The following is a 20,791-nucleotide window of genomic DNA, read 5'->3' as shown; positions in this document are numbered from 1 at the left end:
CCAAAAGAAAGCATGAAAATAGATCAGATTTATGTAATTTTGAATATTTGTCTCCTTTTTGATTGTGGATATAAAGAGATCCCAAACACCAAGATACTGAGCTTAATGTCACTAGATGTTATAAGCTCATGACAGTAAGAACAGAAACCCCCAGGCAGACATCTCCAAATGATAGGGAAAGGTTCTATAGTAACAGATTGGCTTCCATTTTAGTAATAAACCTGGTTGTGACAGTAAAAGGGCTGGAACTAGAAGGAAAAAGGGTTGTAAAGAAAAGGATCTTTTATCTTCTCATGTAAATAAGCTTTATTCACAACATCCATTTTAGAATTAGGCACCAGATGCTGAGTCCCTTTTCCTCAATATGACATTTCTGATCTTAGTAAAACTTCATAAAGACCATGTGAGCCAGACCAGTCTCTGACATTACTTTAGACTATAAAATGGCCATAGCTACGGAAAAATGTATTCTGGCACTAGTATATGTACATATATAGCTATGCAATGAACATTCAGGAAAAGTGGTATTAGTACAGGGTCTTAAACTATACTACTAACTACGACATTTAATTTATTCTTAACTTATAACAGATCAATAACCTTCTCCTGGAAACATGAAAAATTTCCATTCTTTGTCATTTCTTCTTCAAAAATTTCTTATGATCCTCCACCTTTTTATTCACCACTTCAGTTACCCTGCTGTAAAAGAACATCTGATGGTTTGAAATAGGTATCAACACAGCTGAATAGTTAAAAAGCATAAAGTCTAAAGAGTAACAAAGACCTTGGTAAGAGTCCCAGAGCTGCTGTTTGTAAGCTGCAGGGTTCTGGACACATTACTTGACCCTTCTAAGTCTTAGTTTTATAATCTGTAAAATGATGCTAGCTCACTGATTCCAGAAGTTAATATTAGTGTATAATATGATGGTACATGTAAACTTACTGCAGAGCCCAGTTAAGTAAGTGTCACTTGTTATTGTTAATATTCTTGTTGCTATTATTTCTCAGATGCCTGATTACAGCTTCCCTCTTTTTTGACTATCATACAAATTTATGATTAAGTCAACTGGATTCCATGCCAATTTAAATCTGTGTCAACAACAATGAAAGAAGATAGATTTTCTAAAGTCTTCCTTTAATTCTTTCTTAAATTTCTAACGTTCATGCTGGTAGTAAGTGGAACCTAGAGTAATGCTGCAGCATCTTTGGAAGCAGTCCAGAGTCAGATCTTGACATATTTATGTTATCTAAATTCATGATCTGATATGGATAAAGCACTCAAATTTCAAGGGAATGAAAGAGCTTCATAATGAATTGCTTTTCTCCATTATCAGCAAATATTATCACCTTAAATACAAGTCATCTTTCAGAACTAAGAATGATGACACAACACAGAGCAGATTTTCACTCCATTAAAGCAAAAATCATTCAAAGATGGGATGGATTCATGGCCTAACTTTCAACAGTTCTGACTGAATTATCAGAAAACACATTGCTTCCATGTAAGAGTAGTATTTTGTCTTTACAGTTTACTAATGGTTTCATATGCAAAAATTACAGCCTTTGCTCTATTTTTATTTCTAATGATTGGTTTCAAGAGATTCTAAAGAGAAAATAAAAAGAGCAGACTATTTAAACAGAGCTACCTAAAAGTGCCCAGCAAAGCTGAAGGCTGGAATGGTCTCAGAAGAAAGCAATACTTAAAGCTTACAAGGAAAACTCATGAAGAGCAACTAAAGCTGCTAAATGACCCAAGACAGTTACAGAGGGGTCCCTGAAGTCCAGAGTAACAGCTATGAATTTTAGGAAGCAGCCAGCTTGAGTTCTACTCCCAGTGATGCCATCAAACTATACGGTTTGGTTTGTACTCTAAACCGGTTAAAACCTTTAGACCTCTTCTATACAAACGTATTGAAATTTGTATGTCAAAGAGATGACTGTAATTTCACATTTATTGCAACATTATTCACAACAGTCAAGATATGGAATAACCAAAGCACCCATCAACGGACAATGGATTAAATAAATATGGTGTATATAGGTACAGTGGAATACTATTCAGCATTAGGGAAAGAACAAAATTCTGTCATCTGCAACAACAAAGACGAACCTACAAGATGTTTAGCACAGTGAAATAAGCCAGGCAGAGAGGCAAATACCACATGATCTTACTTATCTGTGGAATCTAACTCATAGAAGTAGACTTTGTAGAGCTCATAGAAGTACAGCATAGAATGGTGGTTACCAAAGGATTAGGGGAAAGGGGTGCAGGGGAGATGGGCAAAGGGAAGATGTTGGTTATAGTGTACCAAGTTTCAGTCAGACAGGAGGAATAAAGTTCTGATGATCTATTGCACAGCTTGATGACTATGTTAATAATAATGTATTGTATATTTCAAAATAGCTAAAAGAATGGATTTTAAATGTTCTCACCACAAAGTAATGATAAATACTTGAGGTGATGCATATGTGATGGATACATCAATTAGCCTGACTTGATTATTCCACAATGTATACATGTAATGAAGCATCTCATTGTACCCCATACATATAACTATGAGTCAATTAAAAACAAAACTTTAAAAAAGGTAAAAAAAATGTTTATAATTCAGTTTTTTAAAATCTTTAAGACAAAGATTTACCTGAATTACATTAGAAATTATATAGCTTTCAGAATCTGGTAGATGAAAATACGATTCAAGAGCAAGTATAATAGCATGAGGGAAAAACAAGTAGGACAGAGTGAGCAGCTGAGTCTTACTATACTGAGTACATATGCAAGACTATGACCCAAGGCAGTCAACTGTTAAACACAAGAGCAAACAACTACTTCCAAACAGAATCATTAAAACTCAATTTACTTACATATTAAATATCCTATCCTTTAAACCAAAAATATAATATTTGAACACACTGGAAAAAAATGCCAAGGCTTACAAAATCTTCTAAAATTGATATACATTCAAAAAATACATGTGTCAAATACAGAAGCATGTGATATGTTTTATGAAGTTTTTTCACATGCAAAATTTATTCAGGCACACCTCTTATTTATAACTTGCGTCAAAAGTTTCTTCACCTTTTTCTATCTTCCTGAAGTAAAGCTTCCCCTAGACCCTGACATTAGTATCTTCAATATTCTTTAGGGACATCCAATTCTTCTCAATATACTTTCAAAGAAATAACAAAATTATGAGTGACAGCCTCAAAGGGAAACATAATTATATCTGCCCAAAGCAAAACCTTATGCTAACAGAACTAAGAATTGTCATTATAGTAGCAGTATACTCAGGGGAAAAAAAAGTGACTTTGAAAACCAACAGTGTGTTCAAGTAAAGCAATTAATTAAAACAAAGTAATTTGTGCAGGATTAATAATATGTTTAGTTTTTAAAGTAAAGTTGTAATAGTTACTGGAACTAAGTAAAGAAGAAAGTCTTTTCATTAAGTAAAGCAAGCAATCTGACTTGTCAGGGAGGAAAAAAAATACAAATCAAAATTCTACCTTCCAAACAGTAAAGGGTGATTTTATTCCCATGTCTATCTATGGAGCCAGAGGATCTTACTAACATCTGGCACTAACTCCCATTCCCACTCCCTAATTTTTCAGGTTAGGAAAGCAAAGTCCCAATCGGTGACGAGTAATCCAAATGGGACTGGGTATAAACTGTAATTACTTTTATTTATTCCATACTGAGGACTAGTAATTCCACACTGAGGACTCAAGTACAAGTATTCCATAGTACAGCACAGTATTCTTCCCACCAAACATCACTGCTTCACTATCCTGAATGTGAAAATGTGCTATTTAAGAAAACATTCCATATTTCCTGGGTAGAAATCCACTCCGTAACAGCTTGGTGCAGAAACAATGTGAGTACCCATACTATGCCTTAGTATGCTATTGCAGTAAGCATGCTAATGCTACAGTACTCACAAATGCAAAGTTTTCTCTACTTCAATACTCACAAATACTTAGGTGTGTTTACCAATGAAAATACCACAAAATCAATCATGTGAGCATCAGTTAACATTTATGTTAAAGTTGAAAAGTGAGAACTATTCTAGTTGTTTCTTTGTGATTTTTTTCCAGATAAGATTTTCAAAATCCTATTTGGAAGGTATGTCTTGTGCAGAACACACCTATTTTACATAAAATAGGAAGTTGTCATTTGTTTTTAAAAAGACTTTGACTCTTGTAGTCACAGAAGTACTGACTTCAAAACCAGTTGTATGTAAAGTTCAGGTGATTCTCTTACAACTTTGTCAGCCCCAAATTCTCTGTTCAACCTTGCTATGAGACAGTCATGGAGAGGTCTAAAAATCACATGCTATGTTCTAACAATGACACAAAGAATTATTTACAAGCTCAAAACTAAGTGAAAATGGCAAAATGCACAAAGATATACCTTTCATGTAAGAAAAGGAGAAAAAAATATGTATTCCTACTTATTTCTATTAGCATAAAGAAAGTGAAAGGACATGTTTAAATAAAAGTAGTTAGCTATAAGGGTGTAGGTACGAATAAGACAGACACAGGCAGAAGCATGAATTCTCAATGTGCAATTTTTTTTCTTAATTTTTGAGCCATGTGAATACATTATTCATCCCCAAAAAAATTATGTTAAAAAAAAAATGGATGTGCAAGTAGCTTTTGTGAAGTAACAGCAAATCCACAGTTAACTATGACTTAATTATAATCTTCCTGAAGATGGAGGAACCCATGTATGTATGTTAGTTTTGTTGTTGTTTTTTTTTTTTTTTTTTGTAAAAAGAGTCCTGCTATGTTGTCTATTATTACTGAGTGGCTATTTACAGGTGCAATTATAGCACACTACAGCCTCAAGTTCTGGGCTCAAGTTATCTTCTTGCCTCAGCCTCTTAAGTAGTCGAAATCACAGGTGCAAACCACTGCATGCACTCAGCAGCACCCAGATATTTTAAATATTCTATGTTCACAGCCTATGGCAGAGCCTAGCAAACACTGTATGAAACATGTACAATTTGCCAATTTGAAATTAACTTTCTAAAGGTTTCAAATATTCTACAACCTGGATATAGTAATAACTTCCACATGGGAGAAAAGAGAAGACAAGAAAGGGGAAGGGGGCAAACTTTATTTTATCTAAATCCTTCGTGTTTCTCTTACTTCTGGCTACAACTTAGATATAATGCTTTCCTGTTGAGTTGTCCCCGGGATAAATACTCTGTGGAGACTGCCAGCTGAAACATGACCAGCTCCTGATTCTCTTAATATGAAAGATTTTTAAAAATTGCTAATGTCAAATTTCAATTTAACTACTGCAGTAAGAACAGCAATGCAAGAAATGTTTTAGTTCTCTCATTAACATAAATATCCAATAACTGTAACCAGTATATTTCATGTTCCTTTGTTCTCCATGTTTTTGGAATGTTTTTCTCGACATTCATTTCCATCCGTAAAGCTATCTCCAATATCTACTTTTTCATCAAATGCTACTGTGAAGCTGCATCAAATATTAAAATAAAGAAATGAGAATTGCTGCTCTATTTTTATAAAAAAGTGTGTACTGGTCCATGAAAGGTCAAATAGGAGTGAAAAGCTATAAGAATCCTTCTCAGGATGTACTTGACGATGTCCACATCCAAAGGTATTTTGTTATTAATATGAAATTTAATATTATAGCGATGTTTCTCAGATATTTCTCACTGTGTTAGCCTGAAATCATTGTGTTAAAATCATGCTGAAGGAAGTTCTTTAAAAATGTAAATCTGCTTTATTTCGTTAATTCCTTCTTTTATCTAGTGAAATGTTCACTTTTAGGGAATTAAGTCGTACAACGGTATAATAATGTCATGTGTGACCACTATATCAAGGATAACAGAAAACTGCCAAGTTGAAGGCCACAGGGCACATGCTTATTTTTACGGAAGTTTTACAAAGTCTCCAATTTTAATATAGTAAATTTAATCTATTATCAAGTAATTGATATGGAAAGAAATGTATTAAGTTGAATCTGGAAAAACCATCAGTCTTTTCCAATGGTTGAATGGCAAAACAAACCTGAGTACATCCAAACCATGCAACATCACTCAGTAACAAAAGGAACAAAGCACTGATGCACACAGCTTGGAGGTATCTCCATAAAATAACGCTGAGTGAAAAATGCCAATTCCAAAAACTACATCCTGCATAGTTTTACATGTAACATTCTGGTAATAACAAAATTATTGAAATGAAGAGTTTGGGATATCTCTATCAACTATAAGTAAAACTACAATTATCTCAAAATAAAAACTGTAATAACAACAACAAACCCACTAATATTATTTGGATCACCTCAGACCAAAGACAGATTTAAGTGGCATTCTCAGAAACCAGTCAATATAAAGACTCCCCTAGCAGAGGAACAAATGAACAGAGAAAAGAAAAGAGTAGACACAGGAAAAGAAGTGTCACAGAAAACAATGAAGAAAATAATACACTTATTAATGAATAGCTAATGAATGTTTAGATATACTTATGGACACTAAATTTTACTCAGTATGAATTCAAGATGGAAAGCTTACCCGATGCTTTGCCTTAATTTTCTTCCTATATTCTTCTTTGTCAAATTTGTCCTCTTCCTGAAGTCTTTCCTTTGCTTTATCTAAGTTGATACCACCTGTGTCATCATCTTCCTCAGCATCCTTGATGGTCGATTTCTGCATTTGTGGCCACTGCTGAACCAACTACAGGCAGGAAAAAGGTCAGTGTCAACAGGATACAGCGAACACCCCAGAAAAGAATTTCATTTTGTCTGATGATTCCAAAAAGGTGCAGATACCCACTTTCTGCCTTACAATCTTAAACCTTCTAACCAACTTCACGCCACAGAAGAGACTGCCCTAGTCAGAGTAAAGTAATGCGGCCATACCCAATGGGAACAGGATTAAAAGAAAATTTCACAGAATAATTTGGAGGAGAAGGTAGTCACAGAACAGAGATGCTTCAGCACCTTCCCAAACAGCATTCTTAGTATCCTATTCTCCACACAGCTCAGCTCAAAATTATCTGCACGCAGCAGGAGTCAGGCTGAGTAGGCTGTACCTCCTTTGGGCTTCCATGGCACCCTATGTGTTACTCTCACACATAGTTCATTGCACTGCATTGTTTTATCTTCCTGTTTCTCTTACTAGAATTAATCTCCTTGAGGGCAGTTGCATGTCTTGTTCATTTATCCTTGGAGTCCAACATAGCATCTGGCACATATTAAACAGGTGCTCAAAATGGCTCAATCAATCATGTATCAGCTAACATCACACATGACAGAAATAACTAACTGAAAAGGAGAAAATCAGTTTGGGTTTCACAGGGTTGCTCAAATCCAAATGATTTTACACATACAGTTTAGGATAAGGAACAAGGTGACCTAGAAGATGGGGCACTGATCTGGGAATGATGGGACCTGGCTAAATGTCCTGGCTTTTTCACCAGCTTGCTACATAATGCTAAATAAATTAATCTCTGGATATCTGAGTCCCTTCCAGAAAAAGAGAGGTTTATTTGACTTAGGGAGTTTCTAACACTACAAAACCTTACAGACAATTCAGACAAAAATAACTCTTATCTAATAATTAGTTGCCAGAAAGATTTAAATAACTACCGTTGTTTTAAAAGACTGCTAATTAACCTGCCAGCAAATGGAAACTGCAAGCACACACATCCCAGGTATTAATGCTTCCCCTCTCACTCTGTGGCCACCATAACCATTCTTCAAGATGAGATTCCTATGGAGTCTCAACCTTTAGCAACCAACGGGGGGTGATAAATATCACTGAGCAGCTATGCTAGCAGTCACTGACCCTGAAGAGGCAACGTGAGGGATTAGTTGTAACAGTATGAATATCATGTTATTTGGACTCCTCATCCCTACTGCAATCACAGAAGGCAAAAAGTTTATCCTTCTATGGGCTAGGAAAAAAAAAATAGTGGCATTTCTTTCAGAGCTTTAAGTCAGAAGTTTCAGTATGGCTCACAGCCACAAACATCTCCTATTAGCACTAAGTACGCACTGAAACATTTTACAGTTAAGGATTTACATTCCTTTTGGAGTTGATTGGTATAATTTGCGCAGTTAAACTTAGTAGCATACTAAGGAACCTCATTACGCCAACAGCACTCATCTCATTTTACAGTGAACATCAGATGTCAGATGACTATTCTAGTTCAGTCTATTTCTCAGGTGCTGACCTCTTTTTCATAATTTCATAAAGATTCATTATCTATCATTTATATAAGGTTCCTCCTCGACTTCCAGCACCTTTGAATGGCACACTATTTTGTTACTTTTCACCTGATTCATACACCCTAAAATAACATCCAAATCTTTAACTTCAAAATTAAAAGGAAACACTCCATTGGAGAGAGGCTGCTTAAGCAGATTTTATGTTAGTAATGATGAAATATATGATGTGCTACATTACAATTAATATGAAAGCTTTTTTTTTTAAATAGAGGTTTCATTCAATCAATAAATTTTTCTAAGGGTTTATTAGGTTAGGCACCTTTCTAGGTGCGAGGGATAGAATAGTGAAGAAAATCAACAAAATACCTTCCTCTCAAGGAAAAGTGGAGTGGAAGAAACTGACAACAGTCAAATATAGACTGAAGTGATAAAGTGCTGCGAAGAAAAGTGAGGCAGGGTGAGAGAAATTAGGTTACGATCGAGGTAAGGTGCTGTGTGCTAGATAAGGATAGTCAGGAAAACATGGGCTGGTGAGAATGAGGCCCTGAGACGATATTCAAAAGACCCTACCTACTATAACCACTCCTTTAGGTAAGTCGCTTGACATACTGAATCTAGTTCATCATTTTAAAATGAAGACAACTGTTATATAATAGAGCGAACTTTCACGAGTAATTTTTGAGTGGTAACCCCTTCCCTATACTATGGGTATGTATTTACAATATGGCCAAGGGAAAGGTGAAATGAAAAGAAGGCACCTCGGTGTCTGAGATTACTTTATCAAGCAGAGAATACCCTCCCATAGCCAGCACAGCAAGATATACAGAAGTACAGCATTTAAAATTGAAAGTGCAAAGCAGGGGCTTTTTTGAGTGAAGCAAAAGAAGCTGTGGCAAGTAGCTGTGTTAGTATTCTCATGTCTGTTCCACAGAATATGATGATGAATACCATGAGGAGAAAATCTTATCTATAAAAACATAATTTAGAAAGTTCAAAACCGATTCTGTGTCAGTATTATCAAGCAGTATCTCAGTTTACTGCCAGTAAGGCACCCTTGTTCACAGCAGCACAGCTGATGTACAGCCTATAGCAACAGTGAAAGGAATGGCCCAGCATGCTGTAGAGAAATATTGACTCTATTATTAATGAGTGGTAAGTAAGCAAGAGAGTCAATCTCTCATAATACTCCAAATGTACCTCAGAAATGAAATACTTCCAGAATCTTACCTCCCCTTCATCAGTAAATGTTATCTTCTTATTCACTTTAAAATTTCTCTTCATTACTTTTTTTGCTTCTGCAACTTTGGTCACTTTTTTCTTGATGCTGGATTTAGAAGGTTCTTTCTTCTGTGTGAGAACATACAAGAAACACAGATGATCAGCAAAATGGTTGCTTTATATTAACAATCCAACTCAGGCAATATACTTTCCAAAACTGGGTGCATTTATTACTCACTGGCTAATGAGAAGCACTGAAAACACTGTCCAGAAATAACATTATTTGACTTATTAACTAGGAACCCCTCCCAAAACCTAAAAGAGTTTAAGCATGAATAGGAGGAAGAGTAGACCAATAATCTTTACATTTTCTCTGTTACAAGAACTGTCCTATTTGATAATATTAAAGGAATGAAAATTACATTATGTAATAAATTGGCAATAGATAAGGCTATCTTCCAGCCAAAATTTCATACATATCTTAAAATTTGCAGTTGCAAACTTAAGTTTTTAGAGTAGGAAAATGTATACTTGGAAAGAAAAATGATTGCAACACATTGTTTGCAACTCAACATTCTTCCCTCAATTATAGTAATTTACCATAGGAATATGGTAAAATATCCAGTGACACATGCACACACGTTTACTGCAGCACTGTTCACAGTAGCAAAGACTTGGAACCAACTCAAATGTCCATCAGTGATAAACTGGATTAAAAAAAATGTGACACATACACAACATTGGAATATTACGCAGCCATAAAGGATGAGTTCATGTCCTTTGCAGGGACATGAATGAAGCTGGAAACCATCATTCTCAGCGAACTAACACAAGAACAGAAAACTAAACACTGCATATTCTCGCTTATAAGTGGGAGTTGAACAATGAGAACACATGGACACAGGGAGGGGAACATCACACACTGGGGCTTATCAGGGGTGGGGGCTAGGGGAGGGATAGAATTAAGAGAAATATCTAATGTAGACAACAGGTTGATGCAGCAAACCACAATGGCACGTGTATACCTACGTAGCAAACCTGCACATTCTGCACATGTATTCCAGAATTTAAAGTATTAAAAAAAAAATTGAAAATGTTCATAAAACACAACAGCCCAGTGCTAGAAACAAGGGGGGAAAAAATCAGAAAAATGATGCTAAAAATTGTCAGTGGAATAAAGGTCAGAAAAACAATCCTGCGGAGTGGATCCTTAAATGAGGTGGGTCAAACTGAAGAGCTTTAGAGAAATCCATGAAACCATGAAAATTACATGACAAAATTTAGAGGTATTTTCATCTCTGCCTTTTATGATTTCTATCGGTTTCTCAAAGAGTCCTGTGTCCTGCCCCGCTCCCCCCGAAAAAGTAAAACTTTTTATTTGTTTTAGGAAAGCCACTGAAAGAAGGAACAGAAATGCCCACATGGGTAGGAGGAGGCTTGTTTATCGTATTTTCCTGTTAGGCTCTGGCTTTGCTCTGATACTTTAGAATTATTCTTCACCATTCAAAGTTACTGTGAATGTCAATGCCATCCAAGGCATTATAGTATATAGTGAGGATGCGGCAGTGCAAGACAGGTGGACTCCCAGTCTTCATGGAGCCTAGCTCTAACTGGGGAAAAGGATATTAAACAACTAGAACAAAACATTCATTACAAATAAAAGAGCTTAAAAATATATATAGAATGAGTGAATATGGCCGCCCTAGATAGTCAGCGGTGAGGACAGCAGGTCAAGGAACTTCCTTTTGAGGGAGAGATGCTTGAATTGAGAGGCAAACACTAACACACTGTGACACTGTCCGCACATCAGTGATGTGCAAACACCTGTGCTGTCCACTGACAAGACAGTCTTAGTTCCATGTCATTCTTTTTAATATTAACTTTAACAGGTAATACATGCACATGTATTCTGTAATTTGTACTTAAAAGGCTGCTTTTCATGTCCTGTTCAGTAACCTCAGTTTCCCTCCTAAGGATCAAGTGCTGTTAGCAGCTTCTGTATCCTTCCAGAGACATTCCACTCACATTCAAGTATACAGAAAAAACGTAAAGTTACTAAAAGAGCTACCTCCCACAATTAAAAGCCTTGATTATAGCTATTCATACACATGTGCTTTTATATATCCAGGTTAAGTTTCTAAAAGTGAAAGTGCTCAAAGAGTATGTACAGTTACCCTCCCAAAGTTACACAAATTTATATTCCCACCAAAAATTTATGAGGAATTGATTCACCACATCTGCAGCTAAGTATATTAGGCTTTATGTTGCCAGTCAACTCGATGAAACACAATACCTTGGGGAAGTTTTAAGTTGCAGTTGTATTATTTTACATATGACAGAACATCTTTCAAAGGTATTACTTTTCTGTGCACCATTTGTATTATCTGCCAGTATTTCTAATGAATTCCTGGCATTTCATTTATCAAGTAATGAAATCTTTTCCTTTGTTAACAATGCTGCAGTAGTTTCCCACATCTCATCATTTACATTTAGACCTTTGCCGTACAAGGTAAACGTGTTGTTTTGCTATGATTTGGTTTTTGTCAAGGCGAGATTTTTGATTTTTCATGTAATCAATTTTAGTAAATGTTTCCTGAGTGTGTGCCAAACTTTATAGTTTTCCAACTAGAAGATTTTTAAATAATAAATTTAACTTTAAAATGCAGATTTTACTTTTTTAGAAGTTTAAAAATTGACTCTTGGACAAGAAATAAAGTGTTAATACTTTTCATGCTTTTATTCATTAACAAAAAATATAAAATATATCTATTGTTAGATAGGAGTTATATTTTTTGAAAGATTTTGTGGGATTAGTACAATAATGAAATTTAGAGCAGCGCTAAGAAGCACAATGAAAGATTGGCTGACAAGATGTAAAACATCAAAATACGACTTTCATTTCTATTTGCACCTCTTCTACAACATGTATGCTAAACCTTAAAAAGTTAAAAGAAAAATATCCTAAAATACAAAATTGATAGTCACTCTCAGTGTCCTGCAATAGGTGTAGAAAAGTTACTACAAATAATCTAGAAGATAAAAGAACAGCCACTACCACCAGTCACAAAACTAATGGTTCTCATCATAAGGACCATGTTAGCTAACGTTGGCTACAAGAAAATTCAAAATATAATCAATAAAAAATCTATTTTAATATAAGCATTACTACTATATATCCTATGAAATAAAATGAAACTATTGTTTAAAAAATGATATTTTAAATGAAAAGCAAAAATCATAGGAAAACAAATGAATTAAAGACAGTCCAAAGAAATCAGATTTTTATATTTCCTTAAAGTAGCTCCCATATGATCCAATTAATAATTTATAATGAAAACTATTATATCTACAAGTGAGGTAAACCAACAAAATAAAGAACAGTCAACACTGGAGGAGACCTTCAAGATTACCTATTGTAGCTGAAGCCATGCCTATGAAAAATAAGGGCATTTAAGATTGACAAACACTGTTTCCCAAAAGTCCAAATGTACATAACTATACACATTTCTATTGGCTAAATAGCCAAACTCTAACAGAACTTATGATTTAAAAAAGAAAAAGCAAGCCCACCTGCTATCTAAGCATAATGCCTCAGTCATCCTAAATCAAATTAATTATAGTAATTCAAATATTATCTAACTTTACAGTAAAAATCAAGAACACACTATTTGATATTTTGTTTCAAAGCCATCTACAACATCTTTTCTTAAACTATAAACAGAATCAAAAACAAAAATCACATGATCATCTCAATAGACACAAAAAAGGCATTTGACAAAATCCATCATCCCTTTATGATTAAAACCCTCAGTCAAGTCAGCATAGAAGGGACATACCTTAATGTAATAAAAGACATCTAAAACAAACCCACAGCCAATATTATAATAAATGGGGAAAGCTGAAAGCATTCCGCCTGAGAACTGGAACAAAACAAGGATGCCCACTTTCGCCATTTCTATTCAACATAGTACTGGAAGTCCTAGTCAGAGCAATGAGACAAGAGAAAGAAATAAAGGGCATCCAAACCAGTAAAAAGGAAATCAAACTGTTGCTGTTTGCTGATAAGTTTATATACCTAGAAAAGCCTAAAGGCTCATCCAGAAAGGTCCTAGAACTGGTAAATGAATTCAGCAAAGTTTCAGGATACAAAATTAAAGTCCACAAATTAGTGGCACTGCTATACACCAACGGCAACCAAACTGAGAATCGAAGAACTCAATCTCTTTCACAATGACTGCAAAAAAAAAATAAAATATTTAAAAATATAGCTAACCAAAGATGTGGAAAAAAAGAAACCACAAGGAAAAAAAACTACAAAACACTTCTGAAAGAAATCATAGATGACATGAACAAATGGAAACACATCCTATGCTCATAAATGGGTAGAATCAATATTTTGAAAATGACCATACTGTCAAAAACAATCTGTAAATTCAATGCAATTTCCATCAAAATACCACCATCATTCTTTATGGAACTAGAAAAAATATCCTAAAATTAATATGGAACCAAAAAAGGGCCTGCATAGCCAGACCAAGACTAAGCAAAAAGAAAAAGTCTGAGGGCATCACATTACCCAACTTCAAACTATACTGTAAGCCCATATTTACCCTACAGAGCATGGGACTGGTATAAAAATAGGTACATGGACCAATGAGACAGAATAGAGAACCCAGAAATAAAGCCAAGTACTTACAAAGAAAACAAACATAAAGTGAGAAAAGCACACCTTATTCAACAAAAGGTGCTGGGTGGGATAACTGGCAAGCCACATGTAGTAGAATGAAACTGGATCCTCATCTCTCACCTTATACAAAAATCAACTCAATACGGATCAGACTTAAATCTAAGACCTAAAAAATCAGAAAAACCGTTCTAGTCTTTGACTCAGCCAAAGACTTTATGACCACTCGAAAGCAAATGCAACAAAAACAAAAATAGATGAGACTTAATTAAGCTAAAAAGCTTCTGTACAGCAAAAGAAGTAATCAGCAGAGTTAACAGACAACTCACAGAGTGACAGGAAATCTTCCCCATCTACACGCCTGACAAAGACTAATATCCAGAATCTACAAAGAATGCAAACAAATCAGCAAGAAAAAAATACAATCAATCCCATCAAAAAGTGGGCTAAGGACATGAATAGATAATTCTCAAGAGAAGATATACAAATGGCCAACAAGCGTGTGGAAAAATGCTCAACATCACTGATTATCAGGGAAAAATGCAAACAGAAACCATAATGCGATACCACCTCACTTCTGCAACAATGGACATAATCAAAAAATCAAATAATAACAGATGTTGGCGTTGATGTGATGAAAAGGGTACACTCTAACAGTGTTGGCTGGAATGTAAACTACTACAACCACTACAGAAAACAGTGTGGAGATTCCTTAAAGAACTAAGAGTAAATCGAACATTTGATACAGCAATCCCACTATTGAGTATTTACCCAGAGAAAAAGAAGTCATATGAAAAAGATACTTGCATATGCATGCTTATAGCAGCACAATTTGCAATTGCAAAAACATGGAACTAGCCCAAATGCCCATCAATCCATGAGTGGATAAAGAAATCTGGATAGGCTGGGGCGGTGGCTCATGCCTGTAATCTCAACAACTTGGGAGGCCAAGGCAGGTGGATCACCTGAGATCAGGAGTCAAGACCAGCTTGACCAGTGAGGTGAAATCCTGTCTCTACTAAAAATACAAAAATTAGCCAGATGTGATGGCAGATGCCTGTAGTCCCAGCTACTCAGGAGGCTGAGACAGGAGAATTGTTTGAAGCCAGGAGGCAGAGGTTGCAGGGAGCCAAGATCACACCACTGCACTCCAGACTCTGATGGAGCGAGATTCCATCTCAAAAGAAATGGAATACTACTTGGAATACTACTCAGCTGTAAAAAGGAATGAAATAATGGCATTCACAGCAACCTGGATGGAACTGGAGACTACTATTCTAAGTGAAGTAACTCAGTAATGGAAAACCAAACATCAAATGTTCTCACTCATATGTGGGAGTTAAGTTACAAGGACACAAACACCTAAGAATGATACATTGGACTTTGGAGACTTGGGGAAAAGGGCTGGGGGTGGCAAGAGACAAGACTACACATTGGGTACAGTGTACACTGCTCAGTGATAGGTACACCAAAATCTCACAGAGCACAACTGAAGAATGTATTCATGTAAACAAACACCACCTGTTCCTCAAAAACCTACTGAAATAAAATGTGTAAAAAATAATAAACTTAATACCATCACCAGCAAGCAGCCAATGTATTATGCTTGTGAAATTTTTACAAGAACTGTAGTCTTAAGATTAAGACCCACCCCTAACAGGTAGTTTTGGATCTGAAAAATGAAAAGTTCTGGAGATTGGTTGTACATCAATGTGAATGTACTTAACACTGCTAAACTGTACATTTTAAAATGGTTAAAATAGTAAATTCTGTTATGTATCTTATACCACAACTAAAGATGAAATGTTAAAAGAGCCAACGAGAATAGGAGATCAACTTAAAATGCTATTACAGGAAGAAAGTTTGTCTTTTCAGAATTCCTACACAAATATTGATTTGCTAAGACAAACATACCTGCAATACGAACAGTCCTAACATTACACAACACTAAAGGAGAAGTTTTGACTTGAGGATGGGGAGCAGGATGGGCAATGCAAGGGAAGGGCACAGCAGACACAAGGATTAAAGGCCCACAATATAGATCAACTAAAATTATACAAAACAAGAGTACTTACAAATTATGAATTATGGAAATAATTTATAATGCTTTAAGAAAGCTCATAAGATTTTTCTTCTAAAAAATACCCATCTTTACCAATCTCATGTTTTAAAGTTTAATACGAGGCACACTATAGTAAACCTTGACCATATGCATACGTTTGGGAATGTGGAAATTAAGGGAAAAATGAAAATCAGATCTGCCTCCACCACCCAACTCTGTTGCTGTAATCTCTGGAGTGAACTGCTATTGCATTAGCCTGTTACACAGACCCTACATTCACCCTCATATAGTAAGTCCCATTGTAATCACTTGTTTACTTCTGTGGTTTTTCCTAATAGATTGTAATTTCCATGAGGGTTAAGACCATTTTTATTCTATTTCTATCCCCAATGTATCACAGATAGGCTAGCATATAGGAAACATTCAACAGTGAATGAAAGAATTAGTGAATAAATCACATAAAATTATTTCATTTACTGTTCAGAACAATTTCAAATCTTGTTTCTACCAATTTTTAATTAGAAAACCAAAGCTTAATTGAGCAATTTGTCCAAGGTTATATAACTTCAAAGTATTTGACTCTGTTCATATTCTACAACGTGTAGTTTCATTTCTATTCAAACTGCCTTAGAAGATTGTAACATCACAATCTGACTCAATATTTGCCTTTTAAATTTCTATCAATTTAGAATGTTTGAGAATTGCTAATTTGAGAAACTCCCATAGCTTTTTTCACCTTTAAATCCACAGCCCATTAGGAAAGATTTTCAGAGAACAGAGCATGGCAACTGAAAGCCAATGAGTTAGAGCTTCAATGTTCCGGATCAAGGGCCTCTCAATGAGGTAGGACCCAGAGGACACAAAACAGAAGATGCATGTGGATGCAATCTCCTCCACACAGACCTTCCTCATCTATGTGGCCCTGCCACAAGTCACCATTTTTATCTTAAAGAAATTGGGCCACATACAAAAATTAGGCATCATGAAGTCCTTGCCTATGCCTATGACCTGAATGGTTTTACCTAGGTTTTCTTCTAGGGTTTTTATGGTGTTAGGTCTTACGTTTAAGTCTTTAATCCATCTGGAGTTAATTTTCATGTAAGGTGTCAGGAAGGGCTCCAGTTTCTGTTTTCTCCACAAAGCTAGCAAGTTATCCCAACACCATTTATTAAACAGGGAATCTTTTCCCCATTGTTTGTTTTTGTGAGGTTTGTCAAAGATCAGATGGTTGCTGATGTATGGCATTGCTTCCCAGGCCTCTGTTCTGTTCCATTGGTTTATATCTCTGTTTTGGTACCAATACCATGCTGTTTTGATTACTGTAGTCTTATAGAATAGTTTGAAGTCAGGTAGTGTGATGCCTCCAGCTCTGTTGTTTTGCTTAGGATTGTCTTGGCTATGTGGGCTCTCTTTTGGTTCCATATGAAGTTTAAGCCAAAATAGGCAAATGGGATCTAATTAAACACCAGAGCTTCTGTACAGCAAAAGAAACAATCTTAAGAGTGAACTGGCAACCAACAGAATAGGAAAAAAATTTTGCAATCTACCCATCTGACAAAGGGCTAATATCCAGAATCTACAAAGAACTAAAACAGATTTACAAGAAAAAAACAAACCCATTCAAAAGTGGGCGAAGGCCACCAACACTTTCAAAAGAAGACATATATGAGGCCAAAAAACATATGAAAAATGCTCATCACCACAGGTCATTAGAGAAATGCAATTCAAAACACTGAGATACAATCTCACACCAGTTAGAATGGCAATCATTAAAAAATCTGGAGACAAAAGATGTTGGAGAGGATGTGGAGAAATAGGAACACTTTTATACTGTTGGTGGGAGTGTAAATTAGTTCAACCATTGTGGAAGACAGTGTGGCGATTCCCCAAGGACCTAGAAACAGAAATTCCATTTGACCCAGCAATCCCATTACTGGGTATATATCCAAAGGATTACAAATCATTCTATTATAAAGACATATGCACACATATGTTCATTGCGGCACTGTGTACAATAGCAAAGACCTGGAACCAACCCAAATGCCCATCGATGATAGACTGGACAAGGAAAATGTGGCACATATACACCATGGAATACTATGCAGCCATAAAAAAAACGATGAGTTCCTGTCCTTTGTAGGGACATGGATAAATCTGGAAACCATCATTCTCAGCAAACTGACACAAGAACAGAAAATCAAACAGCGCATGTTCTCACTCATAGGTGGACGTTGAACAATGAGAACATATAGACACAAGGAGGGGAGCATCACATACACACACTGGGGTCTGTTCTGGGGGAGCAGGGGAGGGGCAGCAGGGGTAGGGAAGTTGGGGAGGGATAACATGGGGAGAAATGCCAGATATAGGTGATGGGGTGATGGAGGCAGCAAACCACCTTGCCATGTATATACCTTTGCAACAATCCTGCATGATCTGCATATGTACCCCAGAACCTAAAGTACAACAAAAAATACTATTAAAAAATACTATTAAAAAAACCATAACAAAAGTCACCTTAACTATAAAAAAAATTGGGCATCCCATGTGACTGCAAGATATGAAGAACCTGGTTACAGTTTCTACTCCTATCTGCAAATGAAGAGGCCCAGAAAGGTGTAACAGACTCCTTGGTTGAATAGATATAAAAATTCTACTTGTTAAGAACAAGTTTGGCTCTGGTAACTGACTTTCATAGCTAAAATATAACACTATTTGGGAAGTAAGAAAAGATGTCTCATGGTCATGGTATGCCCTTTTGCCTGTGATATTTGGCATTTGTGAATGTTGGTATAATAGTAAATAATGTCAAGCTCCATTCTCTGTCAACAATTATAAGGAAACTATGTCTCTATGACAGTCATTTCTGTTTACCTTTATACTTTTATCTAAAGTTTATTTGTGAAAAGTCCCTTATAATTAGTTATACTGTAGGAAAATCAGTACACAACCACAATGACATTTAAGCAAAGGACCATTAATCTTACTCTCATAAATGTACCAACTTTTAAGATTTTCAGACTTTATACATAGCTTGATTACTTTTAAAAATAATTGTTTTCACGTCCAAATAAATACTGAATATACTATTTCAAACTATAAGACCCCAACTCTCGTTATCTTCTGATAAGAATCATAGCTATTATGAAATTCATTTTTATGTAACACTTGACTTTTTATCTCAGCACTGCATGAATTATATCTAGAAAATCATTTAGCAACCCTTCCAAATGTGTAGATCATATAGATAATTCATATTTATTCCAAACACAAAGTCCTAGAGATGAGTGCCTACATTTCCTATCAAAGTTTCTCGTTTGTCACGGCTTGATTAGTCCTGATTATATTAAGATACAAACTACCAATAAATGTTAATCTCTTTTTTCTGTATGATTAATAAGGCCATGCACTACTCCTTTCCTTGTGATTTGCAAATTACAATTCTAATCTACAATGTGATGAAAATGGTTAATGAATACAATGATATATTGAGCTACAATAACTATTTACTATGAAATATCCATGATTCATTTTTAAGTGATCTTAACAGGTAAATATGAATCAGCAAACAGATGACGATGTCTTAGTTGTTTCTTCCCCACCCTAGACCAACACTACACAGATACGCAGTGATCTCGGTTTTGTTCAAACTTCCTTCTGATTAAGGAGGACCATAAGGCACAACCTCTATTGATACTGCCAATACGAACATTATATACGATGTTTTTGATTGCTACATTCTTCCTTCAGGATTTCTGGTGCCTACAGGTTTAACTAGGAATACTTTCCAGAAACTGCTTCTTAACCTAACTAAGTCTTCCAGAGCATGTGTACCTGTCACCTTAACTCTTAAGTATCCTAAGAAAAATAACTTTCAAATATATCCCCAATACAGTTTGTACCCTCCACTATTTTCCCTCATTTTTCAGATATACATTCCCCCAAACCCTCATTTTAACACCTTCAACATATTTGTCTTCCTTTCCTCAATTTCTTGCTAGAATTAACCTAAGTTTCTTCTTAATTTTAAAACACCTCTTTATAGCATTTTGGCCTAATAATTATTTAAATCTTTCACTGCACCTGCAATTAGTCTAGGTAACATGTAAATTTCTCTATTCTTGACCCAATCCCTATCTGACTTTCCTTTCATGCCATTTTCCTTACTTAAGTCTCAGTCCCAACTAAGTCTTATTCCCAACCAAATTTTATGATCATGTTAATTTATTTATTGTCTTAAATGATTCCTTCTACCTCTTTGAACATTTATAAATGTTAAAATATTTAAAGGAAAAATCTCCCAATTCCCTATTTACTACCTTAGGACATTTTCCTTGGTTTGTTTAAATTGTTCAGGCTGTTTACTGCTCTGTTTTGCTGGCTAGGAAATATGTATTTGCTCTACACCATGACCCTGGAAAAAAAGCCACTACAGTGACAAAAATCTCAGAGATTTCCTGCTGTTTAACAAAATTACAAAACTACTCATATTTTGCCATAGAAATCCAATTTTTAACCTGCCACTTTTAATAAATATTTCTATATTAGGAAGCAAGCGGAAGCAATTTAGAGAAATGGTGCCTGATACATTTCTGCCTCTCCTTTTAGACTTAAAAAAAAA

The 20,791-nt window shown here is 35.4% G+C and overlaps 1 protein-coding gene across 2 annotated transcripts in view; it reads right to left on the bottom strand.

The window, feature by feature from the left end:
* Window positions 1-20,791, bottom strand: part of DDX10 (DEAD-box helicase 10) — a 274,959-nt gene that overhangs the window by 98,880 nt on the left and 155,288 nt on the right. For both annotated transcript variants that reach the window (XM_017547072.1, XM_017547074.2), the window contains 2 exons: window positions 9,434-9,553; window positions 6,549-6,710 (listed from right to left, as the gene is read on the bottom strand). In XM_017547072.1, the coding sequence (XP_017402561.1) occupies window positions 6,549-6,710; window positions 9,434-9,553 (282 nt within the window). The remainder of the gene's footprint in view (window positions 1-6,548; window positions 6,711-9,433; window positions 9,554-20,791) is intronic.

Source organism: Cebus imitator, unplaced genomic scaffold (genome assembly GCF_001604975.1).
Source record: "Cebus imitator isolate Cc_AM_T3 unplaced genomic scaffold, Cebus_imitator-1.0 Scaffold194, whole genome shotgun sequence".
NCBI lineage: Eukaryota > Metazoa > Chordata > Mammalia > Primates > Cebidae > Cebus > Cebus imitator.
The sequence above is the reverse complement of the archived record's forward strand: the minus strand, read 5'-3'. Positions and strand labels throughout refer to the sequence as shown.